At 51.6% G+C, this 20,074-nt stretch overlaps 1 protein-coding gene across 1 annotated transcript in view; it reads right to left on the bottom strand.

Annotated features, from left to right (window-relative positions):
- TEKT5 (tektin 5) overlaps nt 1-18,366 on the bottom strand; it is a 42,218-nt gene extending 23,852 nt beyond the window's left edge. Inside the window, exons 1-5 of the mRNA XM_003354612.4 lie at nt 17,788-18,366; nt 13,973-14,056; nt 13,287-13,357; nt 7,700-7,843; nt 3,156-3,378 (exon numbers count right to left, since the gene is read on the bottom strand). Coding sequence (XP_003354660.2) covers nt 3,156-3,378; nt 7,700-7,843; nt 13,287-13,357; nt 13,973-14,056; nt 17,788-18,366 — 1,101 coding nt within the window. The remainder of the gene's footprint in view (nt 1-3,155; nt 3,379-7,699; nt 7,844-13,286; nt 13,358-13,972; nt 14,057-17,787) is intronic.

The following is a 20,074-nucleotide window of genomic DNA, read 5'->3' as shown; positions in this document are numbered from 1 at the left end:
AGCCAAACCCAACAATTCACAGCTGAAATTTCAAAGGGAGCATTTCAAATCCTCTAGCTGAAGGAACTGTTGAAAGGCAGCATAGTTGCTATCTATTTATCTCCATGACATCAAGGCCTTCCTCCAGTATCTTAAAAACACACCCTGTGAGACAGTCACCAACCAGAAGACAAGTCAGAGGTCAGTCGTGTGATGTTGGGGTCTGGTGTATTTCAGATGGGTGCTGGCTTCTTTGCAGAGCAGCTGGTGATTAAATGATGACTATTAATAAAAATCCACATGGTAGCAAAAGCTCTCGGGTCAGCAGGGACGAGGCTGTTAGTAATAATTCAAAAATTCCCTGGAGAGATGTGGAAAGGGAAACGGGTTTGCTCCCCACCCCCACCGCAAAGAGCCTTTTCTCTCCGTCAATAAGAGTATTAACACGTACAGTTACTTTTTATTGAGTGTTTACCATGTGCTAAGCACTGTTCTCAGAACTCCACAAAGATCAACTCACTAATGCTCCCTCTGTCCTCATCGAGAAGGAATTCTGACCCCCTGTTTCACAGAGGAGGAACCAGCCACCAAGACTCATAAAGCAGCCTTTACAAGTCACCTCTAGGTGGTGAAACATGACAATGAACTGTATTTGATCCGCCGAAGGAAATGCCTCATGAAAAGATAACACGTGCACAGCTGACAAAAGGTGGAAGCAGGCGTTCCCATTGCTGCTCAGCGGGTTAAGAACCTGACATGGTATCTGTAAGGATGTGGGTTTGATCCCTGGCCCCGCTCGGTGGGTTCAGGATCCAGCATTGCCCTGAGCTGTGGGGTAGGTCACAGACACGGCTCAGATCTGGTGTTGCTGTGGCTGTGGTGCAGGCAGCTGCAGCTCCGATTGGACCCCTAGCCTGGGAACGTCCATATGCCACGGGTGCGGCCCTAAAAAGACAAAGGGAAAATAGAAAGTAGAAGCAATGCAAGGGTCCATCAAGGAATGATGGCCACATGGTGTGTACATGCATGGAATATTGTCCAGCCTTGAGAAGGAAGGACCCTCTGACACAACCTGTGATACAGATGAACATTGTGCAAAGTGAAATAAGCCAGACACGGAAGGACAAATACCGTGTGATCCCATGTATGTGAGGTACCCAGTCAACTCACAGAGACAGGAAGTAGGACAGTTGCCAGAGAGGAGGAGGAGGAAGATGGAAGAAAGTTCTGGGGATGGATGGAGGTGACGCTTGTACCACATGTGCAGGTACGGAATACGGCAAATTCTACTTTTAGTAAGAGTTGCAATAGGCTGGATGTCTGTGTCTCCCCCCAGGTCAGATGTTGACACCTAATCCCCATGATGACAGTATTAGGAGGTGGGCCCTGGGGGAGGCAATCAGATTAGCCCCCTGTGAAAGTGCCCTCGGGGAGCTCCCCTACCCCTCTGCCGCCTGAGCATCCCTGGACCAAGAAGCGGGTCCTCACCAGACACCACATGTCCCAGTGCCTCGACCCCGGACTTCCTAGCCCTCAGAAGTGTGAGGAAGAAATCTCTATTGCTGCTAAGTCACCCAGTCCATGGTATTTGCGTTGCAGCAGCACAAATGGACAAAGACAGTGGACGATTTTTGTTATATATTTTTTATCACAATAATAGATTTTTCGATGAAGGAAGGAAGAAAGAAAGACAGGGGAAGGAGGGAGGGAGGAAGGAAGACGAAAAAAAGAAGAAAGAAAAAAGGAGGGAGTTCCCGTTGTGGCCCTGTGGGTCAAGAACTCGAATAGTATCCATGAGGACGCACGCGGGTTCGATCCCTGGCCTCGTTCAATGGGTTAAGGATCCAGCGTGCCGTGAGCTGTGGTGTACGTTGCAGATATGGCTTGGATCTCGCATTGCTGTGGTGTAGGCTGGCAGTTGTAGCTCCACTTTGACCCCTAGCCTGGAACCTCCATGTGCCACAGGTATGGCTATAAAAAGCAAAGAAAAAAGGAGAGAAAGAGGAAAGAACAAGAGAAAAGAGAGAAAGGAAGAAGGGAGGAAGGAAAACCCTCCGGACCCCCGAGCCTGCCCTTCATCCCACATTCATCCTCTCCGGAACCCCACCCCCCATCCTTTGGCCGCCTAACTCCCTGTCCACCTGCACTTGCTATAAATGTCACCTGCCTGTCTGATCCAGCAGGTGTAAAGTCCCCAGGAGAATCTCTGGCAAATCTCCTTGCGTCTTCCCTCTTAACACTTACCACAACCTTGCAGTTATCTGAGAAAAACTTCTGTTTTTTGTGCTCCCTCCATACCTGAGGGGTGGCCTGTGTGGGCGGGCCTTTACGGCCCCTGTAATTTCCATTAAACCCTGCCTGCAGCCCCCCAAACCTCCCCAAATCCATATACAATCAAAAGTGATACTGTTTGGCAAGTTCAGGTTCAAGGCTCGTCCCCTGCGTCCCCACCCCCTTCCAACCAGCTTGTCATCCTAAGTCCTTCCTGTGTAAATTTTGCAGCCAACTGCTGCTCCCCCCAGCCAGAATATAAATCTTTGCAGGACAAAGACGGGGGGATGGTTTGTGCGGCTCTTTTCATTCCAGTCCCTAGCACAGCATCTGGGACCCCATAGGTGTTATAAATTGAGCAGGAAGGATAAATTCCAGGCAGAGAGGACTCCCCCAGATAGAGGAAACAGCATGACACATTCACAGAGCACCCCACCCCTCCACAGGGCGTCCCGATGCTCTCGAAGCCTTTGAAGGTCAAGAGACTTCATTCCCAGAGAGGCTGATATGGGCAGAGAAGACCCGCTCAGGCCCAATTCCTGGGGCTCGGATATCAACACCCTCCCTCGCTGGTCACGCCCAGCCACGTGGCCCTCAGCTGGAGCGAAGGGCCCCGGGGACCCGTAGCAGCCTCTCTGGGTGCTGCTGTGACAGCCAGACCACGTTCCCAGCGCCAAGCTCCATCACCCAGTGAGCAAGAAAGATTTCCCCCCAAAGATGCTCGAATCTCGAAGCCTCAGCCCCCTTTGGGGGAGGACAGGCTCATAGACCAAGGGATGGTGGGACCATGCCAGGAGCAGCAGGGCAGGCGGGCGGCTTGGCTAGAAGCTGCTGCACTGCACCCCACAGGCTGGAGGCGAGGGCCTGGAGGCTTGGACCACAGTCGTCAGGCGCATCCCGCTCACCTTAGCCAGCTGCGTCTGCAGCTTATTCTTTATGTCCGTCACCTCAGCGACGCGGGCGTTGAAGGCCAGGTTGGTGTTGGTAAACTGCTTCCACATCTGATCCGACAAGACCTCAAAGAGGTTCTGGGCCTCCTCCCGCAGCCGGATGGAGTTGGCCCGCATGTTCTGCGAGTGCCGGATGTTGTCGTTGCTGAACTTGGCCCACGTCTCGGGCACCGAGATGCTGCAAAAGGCGCAAGAGCGAATTAACCAGGCAAGGAGTCCGGGGTGGGTGGCAGGCTTGGGGATCTCTGAATCCGGAGTTGCCTAGCTTGGCGCTTTTGACATTTGGGTCTGGGTAATCCTCTGTTGGAGGGCGGGCAGGGGCGGTCCTGTGCGCTGTAGGATGTCCAGCAGCATCCTTGGCCTCTGCCCACTAGATGCCAGTAGCAACACTTCTCCAGTTGTGACCATCAAAAATGTCTCTACAGGAGTTCCCGTTGTGGTTCAGTGGGTTAAGAACCCAACACAGTATTTGCGAGAATGAGGGTTCAATCCCTGACCTCGCTCAGCGGATTAAGGATCCGGCATTGCTGCAAGCTTTGGTGTAGGTCACAGCTGTGGCTTGGATCTGGCGTGGCTGTGGCTGTGGCATAGGCTGGCAGCTATAGCTCCAATTCAAGCCCTAGCCTGGGAACCTCCATATGTGCGGGTGCAGCTGTAAAAAGACAAAAAAGTCTCTAGACATTACCAAATGTCCCTTGGGGGGAGGAGGCACGACTGCCCCCAGCTGAGAACCAGGGCAAACCTCTCTTCTTAACAGCCGAGCAAGAGCGGCCGACTTCCCAAATGGGCACTCAGTGAATTATAGGAAAGGAGAGATTGAAAGAAGAGTTCTCTCCCCGGCACCCCCTCCACTGCCAAAAACACGGAGATGGGCCAAGGAGCCAGCATCAGCTCGGTGCTGGCTGTAGGGCTCCTTCAGTTCAGGACTGAGCCTGCGGCCATGCTCCTGGCCCTCATTTATTCACTCTGCAAACATTCCTTAAACACCTACCATGGGCCAAGCCTTGTTCTGGGCACTGGGGACAGAGCCCTGAGCTCATGGGGACATATTTCCAGGGGAGGGAGAGAGATACGAAGTAAAGGAAGTATTTATATGTGGAGTTGCCTTCTGCGAAGGAACTTGCAAGCGAGACGATGGAGGAGAGACACATGGAGTGGGTCATTCTGTGTCGGTCCAGGTGGTGAAAGGAAATGAATGGAACTTAGGAACTTACGCTCTGAACTTAGGCTCCGAGAGCTCATGGATTAGCAAATGCACAAAGCTGTCACCACCCTGGCTGTGAAAGGACAAGAGAGGGCACTGGCAGCGGAGGAGGAGCTGTGGGGAACAAATCCCCAGCGTCTTTCTCCTCCACCACCTGCTGGGGACCCTTCTATGGGCTGAACCCAGCTGGGAACCAGATGGCAAAGAGCCAAGGAAAGCAGTTTGCTGAGGGCAGACCCCTCTAAGACTCCCAGCAGGGCAGCTGGAGGGTGGATCTGGGAGGACCAGTGGAGCTCAGGTACCTCAGAAAGGGCAGACGGAGAAAAGGGCAAACTCGGAAGACTTCCTGGAGGTGGTGACATATAAGGGGTTCAGTTTAGGCCACAGAAAATTCTTCCTGGTATGTACGTACATCCATGGAAAAAAGCAACCGACTCCTGCAGAGGAGTTTTCTCCTCTGGGATGTCTTTGAGAAATAGAGACATACGTTTCTAACTTCGAGTTGGCTTCGGTCCCCGGGGTAAACCAGATTAGATAACTTTTCAAGGTCTTTTCTAGCCAGGAAGCCTCCAGTTCTTAAAATAAAGCAGACTTTGATTCCCAGGCAGGAGGAGAAAAAGAGATTCAATGATCTGAAATAGAAGTCTCTTTTAAGACATTTTAATGCATCCTTGGAGTGCATGGTGAAGAGAAATATTTTTTAAAACATGCAAAATATGGTTGTTTGGTCTGGCTCTCACAGGAGTTAAAATCAAGCTTCCAGAAAGGTCTCGGCCTTCTGGAGATGTGAGAAGGCCCTGAGTGTGATCAAGAGCTTTCATCCCACAAAGGCCTTAAGTTCAGAGGGGCGAGGTATCTTGCCTAAGGTCACACAGCCATTTGCTATTGATCAAGGAACAGGAGGCACCAAAGACAGCAGAGGGGGACCTGTAGATCTCCTCTGAGGGCGCCTCCTGCTGCTCAGTGGGACACTGTCAATGTCACAGGCAGCAGCTGCTAGGCCCTCCCCTGGCGCAGACAGCTGAGCTCCCCAGGGAAACCAACTCGCTTCATCACACTCTCCCTGGAGGGAATTTGCTGAGGCAGCCTGTCTCCTCGCAGGTGGCGTGCCTCAGCAGGGGGTCGTGCTTTCTGGAACGCGTGTCCTCTAAAGAGAGAGGACACAGCAGGCTTTGCTGGGGAGGCAGAAAGGTGCTGTGTTAAAACATAGTCCCAGCATCCAATGTGGGCTCAGAGGGCGGCTCTGCCCCTTGCTGTGTGAGCTTGGACCCATCAGCAAACCTCTCTGAGGCTTAGTGTCCTCACTATAAATTGGGGATAAAAGTGGTGCCTACCCCTGGGGTTGTTGACTGACTAAATGTGAACCCCCTCACGTGGAACCTGACAAGAGTCAGCTCATGATGCATGTTTATTATTCATGAGACGCTGCGGTTGGAGTTAACGCAGTGCCCGGCCTACAGCAAATAGCAGGCGAAAGGCCTCAGCTGTCATCCTCATCCTTCTCATCAGCGGTTAATCCACGACATTGAGGACTTGGGTGAACAGAGATCCTGAATGCACAGTCTCCAGACACTCTTTCACCGGCCTGGACCTGGCCCAGCTTTAAGAAAACCCCAAATACAGAGCCCTGGGCTAGCACATCTGGGGAGCAATGAGTCACCACAAATGGAAGCCCTGGCTTTCCAGCTGGAGTCACTGGACAAGGGCCTTTAAATAGCAGGCCCATCCTGGGCCTGGAAAGCAGAGTCTCTGCCAGCCGACATGGCCACCCGGTTTAGGGAGACATCTGTTTGGGGAGGGAACCCTCCGGACTCCTGTCCAAATGGGCAGCTGTGGCTGAGGGGACAGGGCCCCCTGAAGGCCTGTTCACCTTGCCAGAATCCTGGGGGTGTCAGCCTTGTCTGGAAGAGAAGAAGTGTCCCCAGGAGCTGTCACTGCAGGAAATGCCAAAAGGTCCTCTTGACACCTGTGTATTTACTAAGATCCAGGAGGTTTCCTTGGCATGGGCTTAGGAGAGCGCCGAGAAACTTCTTCCCCTCCTTCTCTCCTCTCCCTCCCTCCCCCTGTTTATTCATTCATTCATTTATTCAACACATTATGTGCCAAGCACAATTCTATGTACTAGAGATTTTTTTTTTTTTTTTTTTTGGTCTTTTTAGGGCTGAACCCACGGCATATGGAGGTTCCCAGGCTAGAGGTCAAATCGGAACTACAGCTGCTGGCCTCCACCACAGCCACAGCAACATGGGATCCCAGCTTTGTCTGTGACCTACACCATAGCTCACGGCAACGTTGGCTCCTTAACCCACTGATCAAGGCCAGGGATCAAACCTGCATCCTCATGGATACTAGCCAGGTTTATTTCTGCTGAGCCACGATGAGAACTCCTAGAGGTTTTTTTTTTAAGGGACCAAGAGAGACCCACCCACTGTGTCCACCCAGAGCATCTCTCTCCAGCCCTCATGAGCCCGGACCTCAGGCTGCAATGGGGAAAACAGGCCTTAGATCTGCATGTAATTCTGTGATGGTGGGACGTGCTCTTAGCCACACCAGGCAGACAAAAGGGGCCGCCCTTGTAGCTGTTGTGACCAGAAAATGAGGTCACAGCAAGCACTGGATAAATGCTAGCCTTTGCCATTCCTTGACATGAGGCTCTGAGCTCAGTGCTTCACATGCCCGCCTTCTCGTGCTCACAGCAACTCTGGGAGTTGCTGTTTTTATTCCAGAGGTAGAGGTGAGGAACCCGGGTCCAGAGAGGTTAAGTCCTTGGTCCCCTGAGTTAATGTGGAGCCTGGATTGGAAGCCAGGCAGCCTGTTCCAGAGTCCAGCTGGGGTGGACATCCCAAACTTGAATTCCTCCTCCTCCAGGTTACAGCCACGCGGCTTTGGAATTTGTTTGGTGGACTTGCTAGTCCGGGGCCCCTGGCAGCAGCAGCCGTGGGACCCTCACGAACCAACAGCTCGTGCTCTCTTGCTGAAATTTGCATCTTGGGCAAAGTGGGGCAAAGGCAGAAAGATGATACTGCTCCAAAAGCAAAGCCAATTAGCTCTCCCTGGCTTATTCAGGCTGCCAGGACCTCCCCCTCCAGCCTCCCCCTGACAGTCTTCCAGTACATTCCATCTGAAGTCAACCAGAATCCAATTCTATGGCTTGTGACCAGGGATCCCCATGCAGTCACACGGCCTCACACTTGACTTGTGCACGATGCTCCTTTATGGTTCCTTGGCAAGAGCACACCCAGAACCCACCCCCTCCCCCAGCCAGCCAGGTGGGGACCGAGCACCCGGTACTTACGTGCCATCAATTTTCTCCACACCATGGAAGAAGCTGATGCAGTCTGACGTGTTCCGCATGTTAAGGCACTTCTCATCAATGAACTCTGCTGAGTTTTTGTCCTCGAGGTCCCTCTCCAGGGCGTGCTGAGCATCTCGGTTGTCCCTGTGGGGGGTAAGGACGTGTCCCTGGATCACGCACTTACACAGAGTCCCTCACCCAAGGTCACAGGGGAGGTCAGTGCAGAGCCACTGCTGGAATCCAAGTCTCCAGACCCCCAAGAGGGGACTCCATCCACCCCTAGTGGCTCCCAGCCCTTTTCCCACCTTGACGGCCCACCCAGGAACTCCCCACACGCCCCCATCCTCCCCCCAATCCAAGCAGAACTGTGGTCACTTAGGACAGGGATGGACAAACATTGACTGGAAATATTTCAGGCTTTGCAGGTCATGTGGTCTCCGCTGTAACTACTTAGCTCCATAGGAAAGCAGTCACAGATAAGGCTGTGTCACGGCTGCGTTCCAAGAAAACTTTACATACAAAAACAGGTGGCGGGCCAGATTCGCCCCTCCAGCTGTAGTTTGCTGACCTAATGGAGATGTGATGAATTCACACTTTGGACAAAGCCTGGTTTCAGTTTAAATTGGTTCACACATTATTGTGTCTGATCCTATGCCGGGCACAGAGGGAAGAAATGTGAATAAGACCCTGTCACTACCTTCGAGTCGTTCACACATTTGTGTAAACAAATCCAGTAAACATAGTAAAACGTGGTAAGGACCAGAGCACAGGTTTGAAAAGGATGCACAGTAACAGAGAGGAGAAAGCCATTCGTTCAGAGTCGGAGGTGGTCAGGGAAGGTTCCCCCAGGAGGTGTCTGAGCTGGTTTTCATAACAGTAGTAGTAGACATCATGGACTAAGGTGGGTTGGGGATGAGAATTCCAAGCCGAGGATACCAAACATGCAAAAGGGGGGAAGCTATAGACATCCAGGTGTTTAGTGGTCCATTAGCAGCTCAAAGGCTGGGAGAATCAAGGACCCGATGAAGTTAAGGAGTGGGCAGAGTCATAGGCTGGGCAGAAGCAGATATTGGGTGGATGCATGGGACTGGGCGGAGTCATGGACTGGGCAGGGTCAAGGATTGGGTGGATGGAGGAGCTGGGCGGAGTCATGCACTGGGTCAGGGCAGGGATTGGGTGGATTTAAGAATTGGGCGGAGTCAGGGACTGGAACAAGTCAGAAGAGAACAAGGTGGCTTCCTGGCACTTGAGCCTGCAGGGCTGGTATCTTGGCTGAGAAGCTTAAGGGCCACTGTTTGCTAGACTCCAGCCATGGGAGAACTACTTTCATGAGTCTTGCCATATTCCTAAAGTACTTGTACTGTTATTTACTTGCTGCTTTTCTTTTTTCAATCGTAAATACATACATACATACATAAATGTATTTTAAAAGGAAAATCGACATCACTGTCTTTAAAAGAAAACCAGTAATCCTCACCACTCATAGGTCACCTCAAACAGAAATACAAAGTAAACACTAACAGAATGGTCGCTAGAATCTGTGGTCTAAGCCTGCATTTTTTTTCTGTGTCTCTTTTGGTTGAAAAAAAGGAAATGATGTTAAAGATGTGTAAGAATTGATTGGGACTTTTGCCTTGAAGTCTCGGGGGAGTTGAAGGAGAATAGGGAAAGGAATAACTTGGAGCAGGTTGATGTCTAGATGCAACCGGAGTGATGGGTGCTCATCGCACGTTGGTCTCTCACTTTCCCCTCCTGCCTCTTCGCATTTTCGTCCTCTCCTCTCCCTTCCTCTCTCTGTCTGTCTCCCTGTCTCTCTCTCTTTTTTTTCTGACTTGTTTAAGTTTATTTACTTATTGTATTGATGTATAGTTGATTTACAATCACTGTGCCAGCAAAGTGACCCAGTATACATATATATATACATTCTTTTTCTTATATTATCTTCCATCATGGTCTATCCCAAGAGACTGGATAGAGTTCCCTGTGCTATACAGTAGGCCCTCATTGCTTATCTGTTCTAAATGAAATAGTTTGCATCCACTAACCCCAAACTCCCTGTTCCTCCCTCTCCCTCCCCCTCCCACTAGGCAACCACAGTCTGCTCTCCATGTCTGGGTCTGTTTCTGTTCTGTAGTTAGGTTCATTTGATAAGAGATATCATACGGTATTTGTCTTTTTCTTTCTTACTTCACTTAGTATGAGACTCTCTAGCTGCTTCCATGTTGCTGCAAATGGCATTACTTCATTTGGGTTTGTTTTTTGGGTTTTTTTTTTTTTTTTCTTTTTTAGGGCTGCACCCATGGCATATGGAGGTTTCCAGGCTAGGGGTTGAATGGGAGCTACAGCTGCTGGCCTACGCCACAGCCACAGCAACACAGAATCCAAGCTGCATCTGCAACCTACACCACAGTTCACAGCAACGCCTGATCCCCAACCCACTGAGCGAGGCCAGGGATTGAATCCATATCTTCATGGATACCAGACAGATTCATTTCCGCTGCACCACAATGGGAATTCCCATTATTTCATTTTTATGGCTGAATAGTATTCCATTGTACGTATGTATCACATCTTAATCCATTCATCTATTGATGGACATTTAGGTTGTTTCCATGTCTTGGCTATTGTGATTTTTTGTTTGTTTGTTTTTCTTTTTTCTCTTTTTAGGGCCGCACTCATGGCATTTGGAAGTTCCCAGGCTAGGGGCCTAATTGGAGCTATAGCTGCCAGCCTACACCACAGCCATAGCAACACAGGATCCAAGCTGTCTGCAGTCTACACCACAGCCCATGGCAATGCCAGATCTTTAACCCACTGAGTGAGGCCTGGGATTGAATCTGCGTCCTCATGGATGCCAGTCAGATTTGTTTCCGCTGGGTCACAGCAGGAACTCCTTGGTGCAGGGAGCTTCTCATCACTGCCCTGGTGGGGTGGGGATGGGTCTGCTTTTTGTGAATGGTGCTACAATGAACACAGGGGTGCACGTATCTTTTTGAATTGTAGTTTTGTCTAGATAAATGCCCAGGAGTGGGATTGCTGGATATCACTCTCTTCTTTATCTCTTTCTACTTCTTCTTGCTTTCTCTCTGTCTTGGGACCTCAGTGTGTGTCTCTACCTCTCCCCTGTCTGTCTGTCTGTCTGCCACTTCTTTTTCTGCTATGGAAACTGGAAGCTGATGAGGGATTTCAAGCAGAACAGAAGCAAGGAAATTAAATCCTGGTGGTGGACCCCCACTCATCAAGATGTATAGGGGTCCTACTGGGCAGGAAGAGCCATCCTGAGACCCCTGAGGCCTTTGGAATTGGCAGAGCTGTGGAGAGATGGGGCCCCATCCTGCCTAAGGAGCCAGAGTATGTAGAAAAACATGCCAGAGCATCAGGGGGAGGCTGGGGTCCTCAGAATCCCAGGTCAGCCTGCCCCACCTCCTGGCCTCTGCTAATGAAGCCCAGGGAAGGAAGTGGCAGCCCCTGTGTCCTCTGAATGGAGAGCCTGGCCAGTGCCCAAACTTGCCGTGCATGTCAGCCCACTAGGAAAAGCCTGATCACTGCTCCTGCCCAGTCAGGAAAGCCTTTTCTTTCTTTCTTTCTTTCTTTCTTTCTTTCTTTCTTTCTTTCTTTCTTTCTTTCTTTCTTTCTTTCTTTTTTAATTTTTCTTTTTAGGGCTGCACCTGTGGCATATGAAAGTTCCCAGGCCAGGGGTCCAATCAGAGCTGTACCTGAGGTCCATGCCACAGGCACAGCCACGCAGGGATCCGAGCTGCACCTGCAACCTACACCACAGCTCACAGCAATGCCAGATCCTTAACCCACTGAGTGAGGCCAGGGATGGAACCCGCATCTTCATGAATATTCGTTGGGTTTATAACCTGCTGAGCCACAATGGCAACGCCAAGGGTTTTTTTTTTAAAGTGAATTAATTCATAGACAAATATTGGGCAAACAGAGTCCAAGCAGTAGGCTGAATTGTCAGTAATCAGGACAGAGGCACACAGATAATGGGTTTCAACACTGCTTTCATCTATTCAACTGTCACTGCAGTCACTGCTGTATTTGCACCTCATTTCCACTTGTCTCTGTTACCTACCAGGGTTCCTGGCCTCCTTTATCACTAGAAATTGTTAAGAGGCCAGACAAGAAATTCAGGCAAAGCTTTTTGTGGGGCTCCTGCTGCAGAAGGAGGGAGCAAAGAAAACAAGTAACCATTTCTATGCTGGCTCCCTGAGCCGGGAGGGTTCTTGCCAGGGGGTGAGGGTGGGGGTGGGTCTACAGGTCCAGCCAGAGTGGTGGCTTTGGGGGTCTGCCCACCCCCCTGGATGGTGCTGTGTGCAGGGGGCAGGCACAGCCCCTGCTTTTGCTCCCGGCTCCTCAGAAGTGGCAACTGGGTTCGGGGTCTTTTTGTAGCTTGTTCGTAATTTGCCCCAATGGGGTGTGCACAGGGTCATTTTTAGCCCCTTATAGTTTCTTTGGGTTTTGTTGCTGGAGGAGATGTTTGTTTGTCCAGGTGCAAGATCCCAGGTCCTGGTCTGTCTCCACCTCTGATGTCCCCCTGGGTCTTCCCAACTTGTCTGCCTCCTGACCATGCCCTTAGATCTGCAGGGAGCTTCTCATCACTGCCCTGGATGCTCCTTTATCCTGGATAATTCTCTCCTCTCCTCGCCACCCATTCTGACTGCCTCAGTGGAGTTGAGGGGCTCCTGTGCGTGCGTGCGTGCGTGCGTGCGTGTGTGTGTGTGTGTATGTGTGTGTAGTGGGAATGACTGCTGTTTCTAGGGTACAATAAGCCAGGGCACCAAGCCCACCTGCCCTGAGATTATTTGCAAACTTCCTGACCCCTCAGCATCCTAGGTGAGCTGCCCCTGTGCCCTGTGCAGCAGGATGGGGCAGCCCTGGCAATGTTATCTATATCTGAGCAAACAAAAAGGGGAAAAAAAACACCTGCACAGCCTGCCCTGCAAGAGTTAAAAGCAAGTGCTTGGCCCAAGGGCCAGGCAGGAAGGCTGCTGCCTCAGGGGGAGCTGTGATCCAAGGTCCCAAGCCCTGTAAAATTCAAGCCTCCCTTTAATTATAGGGGAGGCTCCTGGCCAGTCATGACACAGGGTCCATAATCTTCCAAGAACAAAAAGCCGATTCCTTTGAAGCCTCAAAGGGACGGTGGCTCAAACGCGTCCACCAGCTCCCCCCGGAGGTGCCCAGGCATCTCGCCTTGATGCCCAAAGCCACCCACTCTTTGCCATGTCCTAAAGTCCAGAACTCACTTGGGGGAGCCACAGGCTAAGAGGAGCCACAATGAGACCAAGATCCTTACTGCAAACAAGAACCACCAACGCTGTGCTGACTCATGAAAATCAGCTGTGCACCTCTCAGTGGCCTCGTATTGGTGATCAGCCACAGTGGGAGCATGGACACCACTGAAATTGGCAAATGCAACGCATCAGGATTTTTGTCTTTTCTTGGAGAGCTGGTGGTTAAGCCCTTACCAGCACACCACTGGATCAAAAGAACCACCTGGAGATGTAGGACCACTCTCTCTTGCCCCCCAGAAGACCCAAAACAAACTCCAAGAAGTGGGAGAGAAAGCTGCTCTTACCGCATCTGGATATCAATCCTTTGAGCTAGTTTTCGCATCTGCTCTTGGCAGCATTTGAGCAAATCTACTTCCTGCAATGAAAAACGTCAGAAGAGCGGTCGGTGCCCCCTAGAGACGCACAGCATCCCATCTCCCGGGTCAGCGCCCCACCCTCCACCCCTCGCTGCCCACCCTCTGCCCCACAAAGTGAAACATCAGGGTGGGGTCCATTTCCTGCCTCAACCCACGTGATCCCCGGGCCAGGCAACTGTGGGTTGATTGTGGAAGGTTTACCTTCTTTGCCCTGCTTTTCCTTTTTGTATACTTCCAAGTGAAAAGAAGATGCTGCACCTACTATGTGCCAAGTGTTCATTTATGGAATATTTCATCATTCAATGAAATATGCATACGAAGTGTACTGTGCGTGGCATACAATAGGTGCTTAATAAACCCTGGCCATTATTACCGTTATTTTGGAGTCTTAATATTATGATGCCCATGTTGGAGAGGAAAAGACAGGGTCAGATGATCTCGTTTCTCACTGTTTCTAAATAGCAACGTAGGTCCCCACCCACGCTTTCTTTGCCCTAACTTGGAACGGGGTGATGCTTGAGGCTTCTGCACCTGCAGGTGGCTCAGAAACCTCTCTGACCAGCTGGCCTTCCCTCCTCCTTCCGGGGGCCAGCCAGACCCAGGAGGCTCCTTACCCGGATAAGATTTTTCTCCACGTTGTCGTGGACCAAATCGATCCCGATCCTTTTCTCTCGCTGGTACAGACACTCCAGGGCCACCTGTGGATGCAGCAGGAAACGACGTGTTCTCCCTGCAGCCCTGTGGAGACCCTGAGCGGAAGGGACTCACATCTGCCTTTGCCTGGTCTGTTTCATTCCTGGGCAACCTGGATGCTTCATGTGGCCCCATCACCGTGCATTTGGGTGGGCTTCTGCCTCCCCTGCTCCTTCAGTGGGTGCTCAGGATGGTAGATGGGTGCAAAGCTGGTACATAACTCAAGTTATGGTTACGTTCACTTGACAAGTGTAAAGCACTTCAAATGCTGCCAATAAGTCAGTCGTACCTACGAGGAGCTGCTGCTATGGCCCAATGGGATGGGCAGCATCCTGGGAGCCCTGGGACAAGGTTTGGTCCCCGGCCTGGCACAGTGGGTTAAGAACCTCGCATGGCCACAGCTGCAGCTTGGGTCAGAGCTGCGGCTTGAATCTGATCCCTGACCCAGGAACTCCATAAGCTGTGGAACAGCCAAAAAAGAAAAAAAGAAAAATAAGTGGCACCTGTGAATATATATGAAGATCTCTAAATGGGGCCAGGGCTTTGGACAGTGGCCAGAGTCAAGTGAGACGCAGGCAACCCTGCCACACGGCCACGGACCTTGCCACCATCATGGGGATGTGAAGAGAGCAGAAGCCAGGAGGAGAGCTTGTTCAATGCAGCAGCATCAGCCAGAGAAAGAATGGCGATGGGCCACGGGCCTGTGATGTCACGAAGGGCCACGGGAGTGAGGAGGAAGCAGGGAGTGTGGCACCTGGCATTGGGATGCAGATGCATCTGGTAACCCGGAAGGGAGAGGAAGCCCCTTCTTGGGGAATCCCCCCAAGTTGACGGCCCTTCTCCCTGAATCCCACTGGATCAAGGTACTGCGGATACTGCAGTGAACTAAACAGTCCCTGCTCTTATGGACTTCTGACAGAAGAGAGACAACACACACAAGTGAACACAGAAAGAAACTCAGTCATTTCAGACTGTGCTAAGGGCTGTGATGGAGAAAGGGGGGTGTGGGTGGGTGGGAAGTAACCAGCAGGGCGGTCAGGGAGGACTTCTTGAAGGAGGTGACAGACCAAGACCTGAATTATGAGAAGTGGCAGACATGAGTGGGGATAACGTACCAGAAAGAGAGAAGAGCAGGTGCAAAGGCCCTGGGGGTAGGAGCAGCGGCAGACAAGAAGCGACTGGGACTGTGACAAGGAACTCAGACGTGAACTGGGGTGCACGAAGAAGGCATTGAGGGGGGTTTAGCAAGAAGGTACCAAGATCTAGTTTAATATTTTATTTTTTTTTCCTTTCTTTTTACAGCTGCACCTGTAGGATATGGAGGTTCCCAGGCTAGGGGTCGAATCAGATCTGTAGCTGCTTGCCTACACCACAGCCACAGCCACGCTACACCCAAGCCCCATCTGTGACCTACACTAGAGCTCATGGTGATGCCAGATCCTTAACCCACTGAGTGAGGCCAGGGATCAAACCCACATCCTCACGAAGACTAAGGGGTCCTTAACCCGCTGAACCACAAGGAGAACTCCCTAGTTTTATATTTTAAATCATCCCTCTGGCTACTGTCTGGAAAGTGAGTTGGATGGGGCAGAAGTCAGGAGGCCAGGAAGGAGGCCATCTACTTTGCCCAGTGAAAGGCATCTGGACTGAGATAGTAACCTTGGCATTGGAGACAAGTGGATAGAACGGAGCCATCTCCCAGTCCCTGAGCCCCCAGAGCTGGGCTTTCCAGACAGCCTGGGGGAGTGAGGAGAGAGTGGGAGGGGGGAGCACTGGGTTTCAGAGGCTGCCCTGGGTCTCTGAGCCCAGCCTTGCCCACTCTCCTTCCAGTGGAGAAACCTGGGGGCGCAGGGCAATGGTAGGGACCTCCACCCCCACCCCATGGTGGTCAGAACCTGTGCCATGTCTCCAGGGAACCGGAACAGGACCTCTCCTACAAACGTCCCCACGCCCGACGTGGAGCAGACACCGCTGCGGGAGGTCTCCAGGCAGGAAGGTCTGGGTCCCCACACGCTCTAGGGAGCCCCAGAATGTCACGGTACCAAGAGGACCTCCCGCCCAAGGCAGATAATGCCAGTTCCTCACCCCACGTCCACTCCAGGACCCAGGAAAAAACACTCACTTGTCCAGACTCTTCTGCAGCCAAGAAGCCCAGCTGAGTTCTGGGAAATAGGCTGAAAAACGGAATCACATAATGGGCTTCTGGAAAAGTGATATCCCCTGATAAAAAGGGGCAGGGACAGTTGGCATTTTGCCCCTTCCGTACCCTCATCCTCCTGTCTCAAAGGAGAGTGTCCAGTTGCTCCTTGCAAGGGAGTGTTTGCAGCATGAGATAGGAAGCATTCTTAAAAGTGGGAGAAATAAAAAAATATATATATTAAAAATGGTAGGACAGAAGCCCCCACTGAGGATGGCCAGGCAGAAAGATAGGAGCCTGGGTCTCTTCTGGCATCATGTGGAGGGGGCAGCAGCCCCCTCTCTTTCCTTCTGGAATTCTCCTTGTCACATAAAATGAAATTCCTCCTTGGCTGAGCCATTCTAGTCAGTTATCGGTTTACCTGCAGCCCAAAGCAATCCTAACCGATCCCGGATATGCCTGCTGACTGGGGGAGCAAGGATGTGCACATCCAGGTATTTATTCGTTTATTCAACAAATATTTCTGGAGTGCCTGCTGAGTGCCATTCACAACGCTGGTTTAGACGACAGGCAATCAGTGTAGACACTGCTCATTAAGCACCAGTGTAAACACACCAGTCTGCCATAGCTGAATAGAAGTTCTCGGTGGCAAAGCAGTCAGAAAAATCAGAAGTAAACGCTAAATTGCAGAGTATGTTAGCAGGTCTCAAGGGCTGTGGAGAAAAATAAAGCAGTGACTTTGGGGTTTTTTTTTTTTTTTGTAATTTTTGGCTTTTTTCCTCTTCTAGGGCCACTTCCCGCAGCGTGTGGAGGTTCCCAGGCTAGGGGTCCAATTGGAGCTGTAGACGCTAGCCCATGCCACAGCCACAGCAACTTGGGGTCCGAGCCACATCTGCGACCTACACCACAGCTCACGGCAACACCGTATCCTTAACCTACTGAACAAGGCCAGGGGTCGAACCCACAACCTCATGGTTCCTAGTCGGATTCGTTAACCACTGTGCCACGACGGGAACTCCAGCAGTGACTTTAAGTATGTACAAATATGCACACACAGGCTTGTTAATGTCTTTACGAAACCCCTATAATTTTTTTTTTTTTAGGGCTACTCCCGTGGCATATTGAATTTCCTGGGCTAGGGGTTTTGGAGCTGCAGCTGCCAGCCACAACCATAGCAACTCGGAATCTGAACTGCTTCTGCAACCACAGCTCACGGCAATGCCAGATCCTTAACCCACTGAGTGAGGCCAGGGATCGGACCCACATTCTCATGTATATTAGTTGGGTTCATAACCTCCTGAGCCACAACAGGAACTCCAAAACCCTTGTAATTTTGATATAACCCCAAGGAGAAAAGGAAGTTCCATTCAGTCCATATGATAAGTTCCATATCATTATATATATGATATATAATATATATTATACGTATACACATATATACACACATATGTATACAATTTTACCTTAAAACTAGTTATAGATGATATTGAGTGCAAGGTTCCCGTCACCTTGATCTTCACGCAAGGGGAGCATGGAGGCTGCATCACAGGGCATCATTGGAGTGGCCGCCAGGCGCCCCCCTCCCCGTCCCACGCTCACCTGCAATGGACAGTTCAGCTCCTCAGCCGCGCACTCCAGCCGCCTCTTGATCGAGTCCAGGCTGTGATTCTCGTTCAGAAGCCTCTCCAGCTCATAGCTCAGCTCCGACTTCCAGAAGCCAATGTCTGACAGCCTCTGGCCCAGGTTCCGGCAGGTCCCCTCCTGCATCTGGCGCGTTAGCTGGTCCTTGTCCTGCATGAGCCGCATGGAGTCACCCATCAGCCGGCCGGCCCACAGCCTTGAGGCCTCAGCCCCGCGCATCTGCAGCTGGTTGGACTGGTCCCAGTCGTGGGGGCTGTATCGACAGAAGAGCGCGGACCGGACGGCCGGCAGGATGGTGGGCGGCCGCAGGGCGCTCCTGCATGTGGCGCCCTCATCCGGGCAGGTCTGGACATTGCAGACCTTGTAGAAGAGGCTGGGCCTCCATGAGTTGAGGTAGCGGTACCCAGGCAGGTAATAGGGCTGGTAACACTCCTGGATCACTGGGGCCGGTGCCACCGGGGGCAGCGCACTGATGCCACCACAGACTTTCTTGGGGCCACAGTAACTGGCGGTCTGAGTGGTTCCAAGAAACTCCATCCTCCCCCGTCAGCCCTGCTAGGGCAAGTCTCTGCCCACAGGGGCCAAGGCATCAGGAAGGGGATGGAACTTCTCTTAAGGAGAGAGGGGACCTCTATGACGCGGCACTGTTGTCATAAAGCCTGGGGGAATGGGGCCTTTTGAGGGTCCTGGCTCACTTGCCCCAGCTGGTGCCTTATCATTCAGGCAAAAATTAAGACCGGAGTTCCTGTCGTGGCGCAGTGGTTAACGAATCCAGCTAGGACCCTTGAGGTTGCAGGTTCGATCCCTGGCCTTGCTCAGTGGGTTAAGGATCTGGTGTTGCCGTGAGCTGTGGTGTAGGTTGCAGACACAGCTCAGATCCTGTGTTGCTATGGCTCTGGTATAGGCCGGTGGCTACAGCTCCAATTAGACCCCTAGCCTGGGAATCTCCATATGCCGCGGGAGCGGCCCTAGGAAAGGCAAAAAGACAAAAAAAAAAAAAAAAAAAAAAAAAGACAGTGAACGTGGGGTTTTCTTTCTTTTCCTTTTTTTCTTTTTACAGCCACACATGCAGCATATGGAAGTTCCCAGGCTAGGGGTCGAATCAGAGCTGCAGCTGCCAACTGGCCTATGCCACAGCCACGGCAATGCCAGATCCGAGCTGCGCCTGCGACCTACTCTGCAGCTTGTGGCGACGCTGGGTCCTTAACCTACTGAGCAAGGCCAGAGATCTAACCCACATACCCATAGATACTATGTTGGGTTCTTCACCTTCTGAGCCATAACAGGAGCTCTGAATATGGGTTTTTCAATCCACAGAGGTGGAGGTGTAAGAAATGGCATTTCTCTATTTTCCGTAATCATCAACTCTTGCCTTTCCAGACTCCGCTCAGCCTGTGGGAGAACATGCAAGGCGGTCCACTCCGGTCCATGCAACCAGCTCAGGGCCAGCTTGGTCAAGGTCAGTTGTCTTCCTTCTCTCTTTGTCCCCAGGATGGCACCAACGTGATCCACGCACAGCGTGAGCTACGACACGGCTGTAAAAAGGAATGAGCTCTCGGCACGTGAGACAACGCGAATGCATCTCGAATGGATTAACCTAAATGGCAGCAGCTAGACTCACAGATCCCGCAGGATTCCACCTAAAGACATTCTGGAAAAGGCAGGTCCATAAGGACGGAAGGCAGGTGAGCGGTCACCAGGGGCTGGTGGGGGTGGGCATGGGGAGACTGACCACAAAGGACAGGAGAATATTTGGGAATGTGATGGGGAGGGGGGGTCCACACTATCTGTATTTGTCAAAACCCAATGAACTGAGGGCCGTTCTCCCGGGTTCCCTGATCCTGCAGCGCTCCGCCTGGGGCGGGGGAGGGGGGCCCTTCCCAATAAAGCCCTTTGGTTTATCGAAGAAAAAGAAACAACCACAGGGAACCATTCACTAAAAAGGGTGAACTTTACTGTATGTGAATTATGCTTGAATATGCAGATCCCCTATTCAAATAGAATTGGAAGTATACCGGTGGCTCAGCGGGTTAAGAATCTGGCGTGGTCGCCGCCCGTTTGATCCCTGGCCCGGGAACTTCCACATGCCATGGACGGGGCCAAAAAGGAAACTGTGCTTGAATGAACCTGACCTTCAGAAGGAAGCGGGAGGGACTGAGAGCTCCCAGTGGGGCTCTGCTAAGTCTTTTTGGCTTCACCATTAAGTCCAGCACCCAGCACAGGACTGAACGGATGAACGGGCGTC

Source organism: Sus scrofa, chromosome 3 (assembly GCF_000003025.6).
Source record: "Sus scrofa isolate TJ Tabasco breed Duroc chromosome 3, Sscrofa11.1, whole genome shotgun sequence".
Lineage (NCBI taxonomy): Eukaryota > Metazoa > Chordata > Mammalia > Artiodactyla > Suidae > Sus > Sus scrofa.
This window is presented reverse-complemented; position numbering and strand designations above follow the sequence as displayed.